General features: G+C 40.7%; 1 protein-coding gene across 5 annotated transcripts in view; it reads left to right on the top strand.

Moving 5' to 3' along the window:
• The window catches only part of LOC129827957 (leucine-rich repeat and immunoglobulin-like domain-containing nogo receptor-interacting protein 2), a 407,967-nt gene extending 390,864 nt beyond the window's left edge, over window positions 1–17,103 (top strand). For all 5 annotated transcript variants that reach the window (XM_055889266.1, XM_055889268.1, XM_055889267.1 and 2 more), the window contains one exon: window positions 14,143–17,103. In XM_055889266.1, the coding sequence (XP_055745241.1) occupies window positions 14,155–15,999 (1,845 nt within the window). In that variant the 5' untranslated portion in view covers window positions 14,143–14,154 and the 3' untranslated portion in view covers window positions 16,000–17,103. The remainder of the gene's footprint in view (window positions 1–14,142) is intronic.
• The last annotated feature ends 888 nt before the right edge of the window (window positions 17,104–17,991 follow it).

Below are 17,991 nucleotides of genomic sequence, written 5' to 3'. Positions count from 1 at the left end.
ACAGAACACTGAGCCAATTACTGCGCAACTAGAGAACATTACAGACACCTACACTCTGCTCCGTACTGTATTTTCGGCTGGCTGCCCCACCACCACAGAATGCACTGAGAGTGAGATAATGTCTAGATGCTTTTCATAGTGAAGATCAAGTTTATAACTTCCCTGCCTGGGCTTATGAGACAGTGGATTGCGCAGTCAGATGGAACAGAGTAAATAGGCATTTTAAAGTAATATATCCAGCCGGTGATAACTTGTGGAATAGCCCCCGGCTGGAATGCACTTTTAACCAATCAGCATTCAGGATTAGACCCACCCGTTGTATAAAAATTAATAGAACACAGTCTGGTCCAAAAAGACCAGACTACAGCAAGTATAACCAACAACACGAAAATATATATAAATCATCTTTCATCAATTAAATCTAAAATATCTATCTAATGCAACATTTACTACTGTAAAGATAAAGAAAACATGTACTTTATTTTAAAGGATGATATAATGCATGAAGCAAACATGGAATGACTTTGTGAAATGTGAATGTCTAGACTCAGTGAAGCTGTCTAGTGGAGGTGTCTTTCATCCCTCTCGGTACCGTAGTGGAGTGGAACAATTATTGTTCAGCCCTATAGTAGCATGATTCTGGTTCTGATTCTGGATAGCTGAACTCCTGTAAATAGAGAAAGGACATTTAGATGTGTGTGACAGTTTTCCAACCATAACATTCAAAGATTTTTTCCAACTAGAGACCCTAGAGAGGATGAACGAAATGTTGAGCTACATCAACCTTGTACTTATTCATCTCTCTCTCTCTCTCTCTCTCTCTCTCTCTCTCTCTCTCTCTCTCTCTCTCTCTCTCTCTCTCTCTCCTCTCTCTCTCTCTCTCTCTCTCTCTCTCTCTCTCTCTCTCTCTCTCTCCTCTCTCTCTCTCTCTCTCTCTCTCTCTCTCTCTCTCTCTCTCTCTCTCTCTCTCTCCTCCTCTCTCTCTCTCTCTCTCTCTCTCTCTCTCTCTCTCTCTCTCTCTCTCTCTCTCTCTCTCTCTCTCTCTCTCTCTCTCTCTCTAAAACATTATTCTGAGCTGCAGGCTTGAAGACAACCAACACAGATAAATGTACAAGACAACCAAACAGGAAAAACCAGCTCCCAATAGTGGATAGTTACATTAGGTACAGTCTCTTTATTCCTGTACCCTCCTATAACTAACACTTTGACTGTGGTCAATTGCTGGCTAAACAAAGAGGCCATCTTGGAACATCCGGCTGGAGCGCAGAGACACCAATGGGTGTGAAAAGCCATTGCATTACATGGAATGATTGTAGCCCAAGGGCCACATCAAAAACACTCTTAAAACCTTCCAGTGGAGATATGGACCAGGCCAATTTCTCAAATGGCTTTTACTTGTTCATTGCACAGGGGCCACGTTTGTTATCTAATCCTCAACTACTTGGGCAAACGCCAGCAAATAGAACGTGCCTGCTTTTTGGGGTGTTGTTCAAGCCTCCTCAGATAGACATGTCTGCTAGGGATACGCTTACTTCATTTAGCTCTGCTTTAGTTACAGTTGAAGTCAGAAGTTTACATACACTCAGGTTGGAGTCAACTACCACAAATGTCTTTTTTTTACAAACTATAGTTTTGGCAAGTCGGTTTGGACATCTACTTTGTGCATGACACAAGTGATCTTTCCAACAATTGTTTATAGACAGATTATTTCACTTATTGTATCACAATTCCAGTCGGTCAGAAGTTTACATACACTAAGTTGACTGTGTCTTTAAACAGCTTGGACAATTTCAGAAAATGATGTCATGGCTTTAGAAGCTTCTGATAGGCTAATTGACATTATTTGAGTCAATTGGAGGTGTACCTGTGGATGTATTTCAAGGCCTACCTTCAAACTCAGTGCCTCTTTACCTGACATCATGGGAAAATCTAAAGAAATCAGCCAAGACCTCAGAAAAAAGTGTAGGCCTACACAAGTCTTGTTCATCCTTGGGAGCATTTTCCAAATGCCTGAAGGTACCACATTAATCTGTACAAACAATAGTACGCAAAGATAAACACCATGGGACCACGCAGCCGTCATACCCCTCAGGAAGGAGACCCATTCTGTCTCCTAGAGATGAACGTACTTTGGTGAGAAAAGTGCAAATCAATCCCAGAACAACAGCAAAGGACCTTGTGAGGATGCTGGAGGAAACAGGTACAAAAGTATCTATATCCACAGTAAAACGAGTCCTATATCAACATAACCTGAAAGGCCGCTCAGCAAGGAAGAAGCTACTGCTCCAAACCGCCATCAAAAAGCCAGACTACGGTTTGCAATGTCGGTTTGCAATGGTATGATGATACAAAAATAGAACAGTTTGGTCGTAATTACCAACGTTATGTTTGGAGGAAAAAGGGGAAGGCTTGCAAGCCAAAGAACACCATCCCAACTGTGAAGCACAGGGGTGGCAGCATCATGTTGTGGTGATGCTTTGCTGCAGGAGGGACTGCTGCATTTCACAAAATAGATGGCATCATGAGGGGAAAAATATGTGGATATATTGAAGAATCATCTCAAGACATCAGTCAGGAAGTTAATGCTTGTTGGCAAATGGGTCTTCCAAATGGACAATGACCCCAAGCATACTTCCAAAGTTGTAGCAAAATGGATTAAGGACAACAAAGTCAAGGTATTGGAGTGGACATCATAAAGCCCTCACCTCAATCCTATTGAACATTTGTGGGCAGAACTGAAAAATCGTGTGCGAGCAAGGATGCCTACAAACCTGACTCATTTACACCAGCTCTGTCAGGAGGAATGGGCCAAAATTCACCCAACTTATTGTGGGAAGCTTGTGGAAGGCTACCCGAAACGTTTGACCCAAGTTTGACCCAACAATTTAAAGGCAATGCTACCGAATACTAATTGAGTGTATGTAATCTTCTGACACACTGGAAATGTGATGAAAGAAATAAAAGCTGGAATAAATAATTCTCTCTTCTATTATTCTGACATTAACATTTTTTTATCAAATGGTGATCCTAACTGACCTAAGACAGGGAATTTTTACTAGGATTAAATGTCAGGAATTGTGAAACTGGGTTTAAATGTATTTGGCTAAGGTGTATGTAAACTTCTGACTTCAACTGTATGTGACCATTGATGGTCTTTGCTTCAGGTGAATACCTTCAATAGATTTCTCAAAGGTATTCATCTGAAGCAAAAAGCATCCCAGGTCATGAATTATTTAATAGTGAGTGACAGTGGGTTCCATTGCAATTTACTGGGGTGTACTTATCATCAAAAGGTTTAGATGGGCCAAACATCTCATACTCTGTCTGCTGTGCTCTCCAAGTCTCTATCAGCTTTCACTTGAATAGTCATTTTCAGTGATCGAGTTGGCATACAAAATCTGCTGAAGTTGGATATCTCATTTTAAACAGATGCCTTGATGATTGCGAAAGACACATCATGAGGAGTTTCACAGATTCCACAGAGCATAAACAAGTCTATGTGTTACGAAAGATGTCTTCTTTTTGTCTTGAAAAGCATCAACTTTTAATGTCAAAGTGCATAAATGTTTCTAAATGTATTGGTTTTCCACGGTGTATTTTACTGAGGCTATATGAAAGGGGATTAAGAGTGGAATTGTTGATTAAACATGAATAGATTCTTCATTAAATTAATCTCCCATTGAAATCTCCATTATTATACATTGTATTTTTCTTTAGGATGCAACTGAATATTGAGCAGCTGTGTTGTTCTTTTTGGGAGCGGGAGCACTGTGCACACTCAAGACAGAAAGGAGAAAGAGCCGGAAGGAGAGAGCGAAAATGGAGAAATTGAGACAGTGAGAGGAAGAGAAAGAGGGAGAGATCTGTGGTGGCCCATGGAATATACCGGTCAACTGCCTGGGGAGTGATCTCAATCTCCTGTAGCTGCTCTCTCACCTCTAGACTTCAATCTGATAAAAGCTCCTTTTGCATTCACAAGCTCAGACAGTGAATAGGGCGGTCGGCCTGCATTATCAGATGGGCGCTATAGCAATATGAGCGTACATTTTGATGTAGTATCAGTCTCAGAGACAACGCTCAGCTGACCACCTTGAGGCCATCCCAAAGACACGAGAGAGCCAAAAGCGTTTGGGAAGAATGTGAAAACACTACTGTGAAGTCATGCCACATACTGTAGGCTATTGCACATGCTGAGCAGGATGGCAATGTGTGTTGGTTGTGACTGCGCAAGTTAAAGGACGAACACTCTGGCACGTCATGGTTGCTCATCACGTGATCTTCTGTGCAGTTAATGTGATAACATGTGACGTCATCAGTGGCTGTTAGTGCTGTTTAATAATGAGGGAGGACAATATTTTTGTAATGACCATATTGGATGAATGTCATTCACATTCCATTCACCAGCTCAATGAACAGTGACTTTGACAAGTTTAGGCTACTCCATGATGCAAATATTTTCCCTTCATGAGGTGGCTACAAAATAGACTATGAATGAAAGTTTACAACGTAGGTGCACAGGTCGAGAGACGTTTGAGTAATCAAGGTGACATACATTGGCACGTTCAATATCGCCTTACAGGGTGTAATCATTTGTCCAACGGTTGCAAACAAAAGTTTCTATTGGACAAATCCATGTATGTTTATTCCCGTTTCGTTCAGTTTGCTTCCATTTAAGAAATGTTTTAACAGAATCGTCCGAATGAATACGCCCCTGATCACACGCAAACACAGTTCACTTTCATCCCTTTGATCGTTGTATTATTCCTTCTCACATCTATTCGCTCTCCTCTGCTCACAGGTAGCCTAGTCAAATAATTAACATCCAATCACATTAACCGTTACTCTCTCGCGGGAAACCTTCACTCTTGCTTAGACATTTAGAAACGAAACACGAAAATTTCAAAAATAAGCCACGGGAGTTTTCTGAGTGTGAATAAAGAAGACTTTGAGTAGTAAGACATGTATAAAAGCAACAGATACCATTAATAAGAAGGGGCTAGAAGCGTCTTATATGGTGAGCTACCGAATGGCTAGGACAGACAAGCCCCATACTCTTGTGGAGGACTTAATTCTTCCTGCTGCCGTGGATATGGCTGGGACAATGCTGGGGGAAAAAGGCCAAAATAAACTATACAGACAATGCTTTCATCAAACAACACTGTTTCACAACGCATCAGTGACATGGCAGGAGATGTTTTAAAACAATTACTGCTTTGCATACAAACCAGTGAATTAAATGCGTTACAGCTGGATGAATGAACAGACGTGGCGGGCCTGGCACAGCTCCTGGTATATGTCCAATACGTTTATGGGGGGTCAATTAAGGAAGACATCCTATTCTGCAAACCACTGGAAACCAGGACAACATGAGAGCATATGTTTAAAGTACTGGACAGCTTTGTGACCTCAAATGGACTTTGGTGGTCAAGATGTGTTGCTATCTGTACTGATGGTGCAAAAGCCATGACAGGGAGACGTAGTGGAGTGGTAACGCGCGTGCAAGCAGTTGCTCCCGACGCCACTTGGGTACACTGCAGCGTCCACGAGAGGCTCTTGCTGCCAAGGGAATGCCTGGCAACTTGAAAGACGTTTTGGACACTACAGTGAAAATGGTTAACTTTGTTAAAGCAATGCCCCTGAATTCTCGGGTATTTTCTGCATTATGCAATGATATTGGCAGCGATCATAAAATGCTTTTACAATATATGGAAGTGCGCTGGTTATCAAGGGGCAAAGTATTGACACGTTTTTTTTTATTGCGAGACGAGCTTAAAGTTTTCTTTACTGACCATCATTTTCACTTGTCTGACTGCTTGCATGATGACGTGTTTCTCACATGACTGGCCTATCTGGGTGATGTTTTTTCTCGCCTGAATGATCTGAATCTAGGATTACAGTGACTCTCGGGACAAAATTGAGGCTATGATTAAGAAGTTGGAGCTCTTTTCTGTCTTGATTAACAAGGACAACACTCAGGTCTTTCCATCATTGTATGATTTTTTTGTGGGCAAATTAACTCAAGCTTACGGACAATGTCAAATGTGATATAGCGAAGCACTTGAGTGAGCTGCATACGCAATTACACAGGTACTTTCCTGAAACGGACAACACAAACAACTGGATTCGTTATCCCTTTCATGCCCTTCCTCCAGTCCACTTACCGATATCTGAATAAGAGAGCCTCATGTAAAATGCAGCAAGCGGTTCTGTGAAAATTGTATTTAATCAGAAGCCACTGCCAGCTTTCTGGATAGGGGTGTGCTCAGAGTTTCTTGCCTTGGCAAATCGCGTTGTTAAGACGCCGATGCCCTTTGCAACCACGTACCTATGTGAGAGTGGATTCTCGGCCCTCACTAGCATGAAGCTAAATACAGGCTCAGACTGTGGGTGGAAAATTATTTAAGACTGAGAATCCAAACATTGCAGAGTTATGTGCATCCTTTCAAGCACACACTTCTCATTAGCCTGTGGTGAGTTATTCATAATGTTCGATGAACAAATAAGGTTTTATATGTAAGATGGCTAAATAAAGAGCAAAATTATTGATTATTATTATTATATTATTATTTGTGCCCTGGTCCTATAAGAGCTCTCTGTCACTTCTCACGATCCGGGTTGAGACAAAGACTCACACTCATTCTTATGTTTAATAAATGTATCATAGAGTGTGTGTGTGGCAGGCTTACAATGATGACAAAAAACAACATTTGAGAGTGCGCTGACCCTGGTGCTAGAGGGGGTACGCAGCTGGAGGTTGAATGTTTGAAGGGGTACGGGACTATAAAAAGTTTGGGAACCACTGTTCTAACCCATCGCTTTCTACTACATATAATAATACGATTAAATTATATCTTTACATTAAAAACCCGAGTCTATCAGAATTCAAGTCATTCCAATAAATGTTCTAACCCTTGATCTTAAAGAATAGGACTTGGAAATATGGACGGATAGATTCGCCAAATTGTTTTACATGAGCATAACCCCAAAACTACGGACTTATTAACCAGCCCTACTCTGTTGTTTATGATTTTGTTGTCATGGAGGACTGATTGGGCTCATTGATTTGAGTTGAAAAAATAAAATGCGAAGCTCACTGAATGGCATGCTTTGAGCACTACTGGAAATGCTAGTTACATGTGAAAAATGAATGCCATATGCTGCCCTTGCTGTAGGCCTATTGTTTACCTTTTTGTTGGTGACACTTTGATATCTTGATAATATGCAGCTATTTAAACGGCAAATCCACAGATTAAACAATAAAATAACGGTCGCCGCTCAGGGATGGGCCTGGAGAAATGTAACCACTCTCAGATTAATAGACAGAGCTATGGATGCAAGGACTGACCATCCATGATATCAAATTATTGTTTTAACTGACTATACAGTGTTTGTTTACGACTACAATGTTTGTATATATATATATATATATATATATATATATATATATATATATATATATATATATATATATATATATATATATATATACAGTACCAGTCAAAAGTTTGGACACACCTACTCATTCAAGGATTTTTCTTTATTTTTACTATTTCCTACATTGTAGAATAATAGTGAAGACATCAAAACTAAGAAAGAATACATATGGAATCATGTAGTAACCAAAAAAGCGTTAAACAAATCTAAATATAATTTATATTCGAGATTCTTCAAAGTAGCCACCCTCTTCACACTCTTGGCATTCTCTTTACCAGCTTCATGAGTTAGTCACCTGGAATGCATTTCAATTAACCTTTTGTCAATATGGGGGCGCTGTTTCCACGTACAATATGCAAAATATTATTACAATTGGATAGAAAACACTCTCAAGTTTCTAAAACCGTTTGAATTATATCTGTGAGTAAAACAGAACTCATTTTGCAGCAAACTTCCTGATAGGAAGTGAAAAATCTGAAATCGATGCTCTGTTCCAGGGCCTTCCTATTCATTTGCTTGAAATCTATGGATATACATGCACTTCATACGCCTTCCACTAGTTGTCACCAGGCAGTGGAAGGTGGAATGGGGTGTCTAGCTTGATCTGAGGTCGAACAAGAGCTTTTGGAATGACGTGACCCCAATTTCCTTTGTCTGGCAAGGCGCGGGAAGGAACCCTGGATTGCCTTCTGAAAAGCTTTCGGTATAGACGGCTAGTATATCCGGCTTTGATTTTATTTGATACATGTGATAATATCATCGTAAAGTACGTTTTTTCAATATAGGTTTATCAGATTATTGAACGTTTATCGGGAGTTTTGGCGTTTTCCGTTCTCTGCGTTTGGTGAAGATGGACAACTTCGCGCCACTTGGCTAGCTTTGGTTGCTAATTCGACAGGAGAAGAGGACATTCTAAAACCAAACAATGATTTATTCTGGACAAAGGACTGCTTGTCTCTGATGGAAGCTCAGCAAAAGTAGGAACCATTTATGATGTTATTTCGTATTTCTGTGGAAAATGTTTATTCCTATTTTCCGCCCTCATTGCGGGCGCTGTCTCGCTATAACGTAAGCTGTATGTCGTACTAAAGTTATTTTTTAAAGTCTAACACAGCGGTTGCATTAAGAACTAGTGTATCTTTCATTTGCTGTACAACATGTATTTTTTAGTAAAGTTTATGATGAGTTATTTGATTAGATTAGGTGACTGTCCAAAATATCTCCGGACAATTTTGTGCAGTTTGGCTACGTATTCCCATTGTAAAACCACGATTTGTACCGCTAAATATGCACATTTTCGAACAAAACATATATGTATTGTGTAACATGATGTTATAGGACTGTCATCTGATGAAGTTTGTCAAGGTTAGTGAATAATTGTATATCTTTTGCTGTTTTTTTGCGATCGCTACCTTTGCGGTGAATGAATGTGTTTGTGTGGTTGGCTATTGTGGTAAGCTAATATAATGCTATATTGTGTTTTCGTTGTAAAACACAAAAAAATCTGAAATATTGGCTGGATTCACAAGATGTTTATCTTTCATTTGCTGTACACCATATATTTTTCATAAATGTTTTATGATGGGTATTTAGGTATTTCACGTTGCTCTCTGTAATTATTCCGGCTGCTTTGGTGATATTTTTTTATGGTAGCTGCAATGTAAAACTATGATTTATACCTGAAATGTGCACATTTTTCGAACAAAACATAGATTTATTGTATAACATGTTATAAGACTGTCATCTGATGAAGTTGTTTCTTGGTTAGTGACTAATTATATCTCTATTTGGTCGGTTTTGTGATAGCTACCTATGCGGTAGAAAAATTGTGAAAATATGCTGTTGAGTCTTTTGCTATTGTGGTTAGCTAATAGAAATACATATTGTGTTTTCCCTGTAAAACATTTCAAAAATCGGAATTGATGGCTGGATTCACAAGATGTTTATCTTTCATTTGCTGTATTGGACTTGTGATTTCATGAAAATTATGTTATATGATATCCCTGTGGCGTTAGGCTAGGCTATGCTAGTCAGCTTTTTTGATGTGGGGGATCCCGGATCTGGGTTTGTGACTCGTGAGAAGTTTTAACAGGTGTGCCTTGTTAAAAGTTAATTTGTGGAATTTCATTCCTTCTTAATGTGTTTGAGCCAATCAGTTGTGCTGTGACAAGGTAGGGTTGGTATACAGAAGATAGCTCTATTTGCTTAAACACCAAGTCCCATATTATGGCAAGAACAGCTCAAATACGCAAAGAGAAACGACAGTCCATTTCTACTATAACCTGTCTAGGATCAGCGTGGCGCTAGCGGCACACCCCCCCCCCCCCACTGAAAAACCAGTGCCGCGAAATTCAAAAAAAATATTTTTTTAAAATATTTAACTTTCACACATTAAAGTCCAATACAGCTAATGAAAGACACAGATCTTGTGAATCCAGTCAACATGTCCGATTTTTAAAATGTTTTACAGGGAAGACACAATATGTAAAGATGTACATCTATTACCTAAAAACACATTAGCATAATCCACCATCTTTTATTTGTCCACCAACACCAGTAGCCATCACCAATTCGGCTAAACTAAGATATTTATAGCCCCTAACCAACAAAAAAACTCATTAGATGACAGTCTGATAACATATTTATGGTATGGGATAGGTTTTGTTAGAAAAAAGTGCATATTTCAGGTAGATGGCATAGTTTACAATTGCACCCACCATCACAAATGGACTAGAATAATTACAATGAGCAACGTGTTTACCTAACTACTAATCATCAAACATTTCGTAAAAATACACAGCATACACGAATCGAAAGACACAGATCCTGTGAATACAGACAATATTTCAGATTTTCTAAGTGTCTTACAGCGAAAACACAATAAATCGTTATATTAGCTTAGCACATAGCAATTAGCAGCCCAGCATTGATTCTAGCCAAAGTGAGCGATAAAAGTCAACATCGCCAAAAGATATTAATTTTTTCACTAACCTTCTCAGAATTCTTCCGATGACACTCCTGTAACATCACATTACAACATGCATATACAGTTTGATCGAAAATGTTTATATTTAGCCACCAAAATCATGGTTAGACAATGTGAAATGTAGACAAGCTGGTAAAGAAAACGTCCTTGCGCCACTTAGACAGTGATCTACTCTTATACATAAATACTCATAAACGTGACTAAAAAATATAGGGTGGACAGGGATTGATAGACAATTTAATTCTTAATACAATTGCGTTATTACATTTTTTAATTTATCCTTACTTTTCAATACAGTTTGCGCCAAGCGAAGCTACGTCAAAAAACATGGCGTCCTAAGCCACTAAAATGTTTCGACAGAAACACGATTTATCATAATAAAAATGTCCTACCTTGAGCTGTTCTTCCATCAGTATCTTGGGCAAAGGATCCTTTCTTGGGAGAAATCGTCTTTTGGTGGAAAGCTGTCCTCTTGCCATGTGGAAATGTCAACTACGTTCGGGATGAACTGAAAAGCGTTCCCAACTTTTCACATCGTTGCAAAAATAAATGTCCCAAAATCGCACTAAACGGATATAAATTGCTATAAAACGCTTTAAATTAACTACTTTGTGATGTTTGTAACTCCTATAACGAGTGAAAAGATGACCGGAGAAATATAACAGGCTAAACTAATGCTTGGAACAGGAGAGGGTCGGTGTCTTCCACGCGCGTTACGCAGCAAGAAAAGACTTGCTAGCTAAAGGTTTTTTTCATTTGTAGGGCCTGTGAACGAGCAATCGAGCCCGTTGGAATCGTCATCACGTAAAGGCATCCAGGGGAAGACGTAAGAAGTGTCCGTATAGTCATAGCAACGACAGTGCCCGTTTAAATGACTTCAGAAAAGTGGCCAACGTTTCTCAAATCTGACTCCATGTCAGGGAAATTGCTGTAGAATGGGCTCTGTTCCACTTAGAGACAAAATTTCAACTCCTATAGAAACTATAGACTGTTTTCTATCCAATAATAATAATAATATGCATATTGTACGATCAAGGATTTTGTGGGAAGCCGTTTAAAAAATTAGCCACATTAGCATAAATAGTCTAAACAGCGCCCCCATCCCCAACAGGTTAAGGATTCGCATGTGAGGTCATGTGCTGAACAGTGAGTAGTGTAGTGAAGATTAAGTCTAAAAGTGGTAAAAGTAGTAGTCTACAATAAGGGAAAAAACAGGTAAACAGAAAAAACAAATTTTATAAATATTAGATGACACTTACCCAGACACACTTGTCTAAATGTATGGGTCATGTGAAAGAATTGCTATAACCTCCAGCCACATCATGCCAAGTGGATGGTCTTTACAGAAGGTGTAAACAGTACAGCCAAATGGTTCCTTGCATAGTAGCGATATTAGAAATAGACATTGTCAATATATATATAAAATAATATACTGTATGTACAAGAAAAATATCAGTAACAATGTCAGATGAGGTAGTTGTATGCATACAATCAGGGGCAAGTAGCGTTGTATGCATTGGGGCAAGTAGCGTTTTCCTGGCATCTGCCAAACCCAGATTCGTCCATCTGACTGCCAGATGGTGAAGCATGATTCATCACTCCAGAGAACGTGTTTCCACTGCTCCAGAGTCCGATGGCGGCGAACTTTACACCACCCAGCCGACGCTTAGCATTGCCCATGATGAGGATTGTGTGCGGCTGCTCGGCCATGGAAACCAATTTCATGAAGCTCGCAACAAACTGTTTTTGTGCTGATGTTTCTTCCAGAGGCAGTTTGGAACTCGTTAGTGAGTATTGCAAGCGAGGACAGGTGATTTTTATACCCTATGCACTTCAGAACTCGGCGGATCCGTAATGTGAGCTTGTGTGGCCTACCACTTCGCGGCTGAGCAGTTGTTGCTCCTAGACGTTTCCACTTCACAATAACAGCACTTACATTTGACCGGGGCAGCTATAGCAGGGCAGACATTTGATGAACTGACTTGTTGGAACGGTACCACGTTGAAAGTCACTGAGCTCTTCAGTAAGGCCATTCTACTGCCAATGTTCGTCTATGGAGATCGCATGGCTGTGTGCTCGATTGTATACATCTGTTAGCAAGAGTTGTGGCTGAAATAGCCAAATCCACTAATTTGAAGGGTCCACATACTCTTGAATATATATGTATATATGTATGTATGTATGTATGTATGTATGTGTGTATGTGTGTGTGTGTGTGTGTGTGTGTGTGTGTGTGTGTGTGTGTGTGTGTGTGTGTGTGTGTGTGTGTGTGTGTGTGTGTGTGTGTGTGTGTAAAACAGGACGAATCTGATGGGGCATGTGCCCCTGTGCCCCTTATGAGTACGTGTTAGAGTTACACTGAGGCATTACATTACTGTTGAAGGAATTTATTTGAGAATCTTGTTCCATGTAAGGCTTTGGCCCATCCTATTACTACAGGTGAAAGGCAATATCTCAACCCCACTCTCTGCTGCTGAAAACCAAAGCAGACACATCTTGACTACAGATGCTACTCTTTCAGAGTGTAATGGTGTTTGTTTTGACACCTTTTGGATACATTTTTTAATTGGATTTTTTAAAACGGATTAACCTCCCGGATCTTCATTTATTAGCTTTTGCGGCCTTTGTGATAATCCTTATAATTACAAACCTAATTTTCTTCCCATTAGGTACTGCCCTCCAACAATTTCTACGTGTTGATTGTGTTCACTCTCAATGTGTTTGGACGGCGGAAATAATCATGTTTTTCCAATCATGTTTTTTTCTTTTGTTTCATGGTCATTTTGCAGCTGGTGTGCAGTTTCTACTACTTATGAGGGGTAGAAGTTTTTTCTAAGAAAATCAATAAAATCATGCTCATTATTTCAGTGTAAGGGTCAGAGAAGCAAAAGATACGGTCCCGTATAAACAATATATCTGTTTCTATGTGAAGAAAACACACAAGAGATGGAAATAGATGGAACGTCTTTGATTAAAAAAGGTTGAATTGGGCAAAAACATCACTTGTGGACTTCATTCAAGCATAGTTGCTAGCAAAGCCTCATTTTACAATATGAACATGAAAAGATTAAGCGCCATTGTTTAGCTGCTTATGGTCGTACATATTTTGCAAAGCAATACATATAAATCCGACTACATTCACTGAATCCTCCTTGGTTAGAATAATGATCAGACAGCCTCCACAGACGTATGATAGAGACAGTTTTCTTATAGGTCCTCCACTCATCTCTCGATCAGTTTGCTGTGGATGAAACACAACAGTAGACTGCATACTGTTTGAAGTGATTTGTGTTATAAGGAGACCCACACCGATATAACAAATGACTATAGACAAATTGTTCTTAAATTTCAAACGCCTGAGACTAAACCATTGAATGAAAAGAGTAGAATGGCCTAAATTGTGACAGTATGTTGAATAAGTGTGTGAGTCAGGGGATATAGGTGTTTCATGATTGCTGGTTTCAGCTGCAGTACTGTGTGAAACGCTTATGATGGCTCAGGATGTTGAAAATGAGGCATTTGCGTCAGAGAAACAAGGCCATTCTAATCTGTCCTCAATGTTCATTGAAATAAGATCTCATCCATTTTAGTGTCCATTTATAATCCTAAACGAATATGCATTTTTATATTGACATCCATGAAGGCTTTCACGTGTCACTTATTCTTACCAATTTATGCTCTCTAATTATATTCTCTTGTTGTGTGTGTTCCCTCTCTCGTAGAGCCGTGACAGAATGGTCGACTGTATGAGTAAAGTCATGCTGCACACGGCCCTCTCATGCTGGCAACCGTTCCTGGGACTGGCTCTTGTGGCCGTCTTCGTGGGTTCCGCCTTGGGATGTCCCGCCCGCTGCGACTGCTCAGCCCAGAGCAAGTCTGTCCTGTGCCACCGCAAACGCCTACCGAGCATCCCAGACGGCATCCCCATCGAGACCAGGATCCTGGACCTGAGCAAGAACAAGCTGCAGGCCGTCAACCCGGATGACTTTGCCCCCTATCCTGGTCTAGAGGATTTGGACCTCAGTGGGAACATTATCAGCTATGTGGAGCCGGGGGCCTTCAACCCTCTGTACAGCATGCACTCACTTAGTCTCAAAAGCAATCGTATTAAGCTCATTCCTATGGGCGTCTTCACAGGCCTGTCCAACCTCACCCGGTTGGATGTCAGCGACAACAATATTGTCATCCTGCTGGACTACATGTTCCAGGACTTGAACAATCTGAAGTTCCTGGAGGTGGGTGACAATGATCTAGTGTACATCTCCCACCGGGCTTTCAGTGGACTGCTGAGCCTAGAGACGCTAACCCTCGAGAGATGCAATCTGACGGTGGTGCCTACTGAGGCCCTGTCCCACCTGCACAACCTGGTAAGACTTCACCTGCGATACCTCAGCATCAGCACCTTGCATGCCTACTCCTTCAAGAAGCTGCTCCGATTGCGCCACCTGGAGATTGACAGCTGGACCTCGCTGGAAAGTGTGCCGGCCAACACGCTGCACGGCCTCAATTTGACCACGCTTTTCATCACCAACACCAACCTGTCCACCTTCCCATACCAGGCAATCAAGCACCTGCACTACCTGACGCTCCTCAACCTGTCCTTCAACCGAATCAGACACATCGAAGGGAGGTTGCTGTCGGAGTTGGTGCACCTAAGGGAACTGCATCTGGTCGGGGCTCAGTTGTCGACCGTTGAACCGTATGCATTTCAGGGCCTCCGGTGGCTCAAGGTCCTCAACGTCTCCCACAACCGTTTGGACACCCTGGAGAAGGGTGTCTTCCAAGCTCCTGAGGCTCTGGAAGTCCTCTTGATCGATGACAACCCCCTGGTTTGCGACTGCCGCCTCATGTGGATCCTGCAGAGGAGGCAGTCCATCTACTTTGGTGACTCGCAGCCGGAGTGCAGTACCCCCGAGGGCATCCGAGGCAGGCCTTTCAGGGAGTTCAAGGAGACCCTGCTCTCCTACTATGTGACGTGCACCAAGCCCAAAATACGGGAGAACAAGACGCAAACAATTGCCGTGGACGAAGGTCAACCAGTGAGACTGCACTGCAGTGTTGAGGGGACCCCCAGGCCGGTGGTGTCGTGGCTGTCCCCACGCCGGCGCCTCCTCACCAACAAGAGCCACGGTAGAGTCATGGTCCACATCAATGGGACGCTGGAGATCAAGGCGGCCGAGGTGCAAGACGGCGGGGTGTACCTTTGCATGGCAACCAACACTGCGGGTAACGACTCATTAATGACCTCCCTAGCAGTGAAAAGCCTGGGGTCGCTCTACGCAAACAGGACCCAGTACTACACAGATCCCAGCAATGCCACTACCAATGGGACTATCAACGTGACCTACGGCTTGGACCTAAAGACTATCTTAGTGTCGACAGCAATGGGTTGTTTCACATTCCTGGGGGTGGTTTTGTTCTGCTTCCTGCTCCTGTTCGTTTGGAGTCGGGGCAAAGGGAAGCATAAAAACAACATAGATATTGAATACGTACCTCGGTCCAAGTCTAATGGCACCTCTATAGATGGAGGAGCAGAGGGGCAAGCTGGACCCCGTCGCTTTAACATGAAAATGATCTAACATGGTTTGTGAATCTGGGAATCCAAATGTTGGGAATAATCTAAGGATTATTTATTCACTTCTGAATTTCCCACTGCTGCATGAGAATGCTACCGGGAATGGAAATAGCACTGCAGAGCGCCATAACAGGACACAGGAGTGCAGTCCCAAATCATTCCATCTTATTGGATGCAATGCTACGACATTGTGATGTATGTTTTTGCACAGTTGTCAGTGAGCCTGTCTAACACGGATCCTCCGAAATGAACTTAGTTGCTACCCAGGTGACCTGTAAGGTATAGGTGTCAGTAATCAAGCTTTTCAAATTCAATTTATATACCCAAAAGGAATCCATAAGTGCTGGGTTGGATTTAACGACACTACAGAACCTTGTACAGTACAAATTTGTATCTAAAAGTATTACTCTTATTTGTTTGGTCTTGCACCATGCTTACTCACAGAACAGACTGATCAAACTGAGCATCATTCCATCCGACCATAATCTTTGCATAGGTGTACGTAAATGCTTCATTATGTACGTGTATGTACATATTCATTAAAACAAACTGTTCATAGCAATACTCATGGGATGCAACGTCAGCCAAAATCTCAATTCCCCCAACCTAATAAGCAAAATTGTAACTCCCCACTTATGAAATTGTCCATGAATGTAGGAAAGGGCTTCTACAGGATTGCAACGTCACACTGGAGAAAAGATATCCCTGTTCCCCTAAATATGTTTTATTTATTTATTGTCAACCATAAAAGAAAATGTATTTTATTTATCAAAGTGGTTTGAGGTTTTTACAAAAGTTGGTATTATAACACTATTCTGGGGAGTAATAAATACTTTTGAGGATCTTGAAGTTGACAGAGAACCTACAAAGACCACTTTTTCATCCTATTTTTGTATTTTTATTCCTTTGACCGTAACCTTTGCCTAATGGCAAAATACATGTGTCCATCTTACTACAGTGAAGTTGACATCTTTTCTCCCCAGTAAGAAATTTTGACTTTGTTGTGGTAGTTCCTCATTTTGTTGTAGAATCATTTAGATTGTGACAAGTTCAAAGTAAAAAGAAATAAAAAATCATGTATGTGAAATAAAATAAGATTTATTTGTAACATTTAGTGTGTCTAGATATTGACTACATTGACAAAGCAAAATTGGGTATTTATCAGTATATAGTATTTATCTGCCTGTTGAACATCTGGAAACAGCAAAGTAACACTAACAGGGAAAAGCCATATGGTTGAATAAAATTGTTAAAATAGAACATTTCAAATATCAATCACTGGCATTAAAGAAACTGAATTGTACTCTACTGTTTTACAGTGTATGTGAATTGTAAGGGTTGTGCATTTCTACAACATCAGATAAGGTTGACAAGGCCATCAGAAGATCTGCAGAAACACAATTACGACAGATCACAGTTTGAGAAAATTAAAGGGTTTGAGGCATTGCCTTTCCAGAATGTACAATTACTGTACACAAAAATGATCCCTTTCACTCACTAAAAACCATAACCTTTGAACCTTTGTGTGATATCCCCCTCAAACCTTTAAAATCAATGCACATCAGATAGGCATTGTGCAAAATGTCTAGCCTTGACAGCATGATATTGCAGGTAGTGTGTGTCAAGAGGAAGGCACTATCAGAGGAGGAATGTGGAGGAATTCATTTAACCTTCTGACACAGTCCAAATGAGCACCTGGAGGCATACCATGTATAATTGGATGAGGACAGCAAATCAGAGGGGTATCCTGGGTTAAGCAGATAGCATATTACTGATGCTATTATTTTCTTAAACAACATCCGGTTTGGAGCGAGCGGTCGCATTTGCATTCGCTCTGCAGGTAGTATAACTTTTCATTACATTTCATTACATTTCATTATAGTACAACGGTTTAATTTGTTTAATTTGTCTAACCTTAGCAATTTCTTCTTAGCTAGCTACTTAGCCGTCTGTGTATAAAAGATAATTGCGTAATTATCGTATTCCGTCGTCTATC

The sequence above is a fragment of the Salvelinus fontinalis genome, chromosome 29 (genome assembly GCF_029448725.1).
Source record: "Salvelinus fontinalis isolate EN_2023a chromosome 29, ASM2944872v1, whole genome shotgun sequence".
NCBI lineage: Eukaryota > Metazoa > Chordata > Actinopteri > Salmoniformes > Salmonidae > Salvelinus > Salvelinus fontinalis.
Note: the sequence above shows the minus strand (reverse complement) of the source record. Positions and strands in the feature narration are given on the sequence as shown.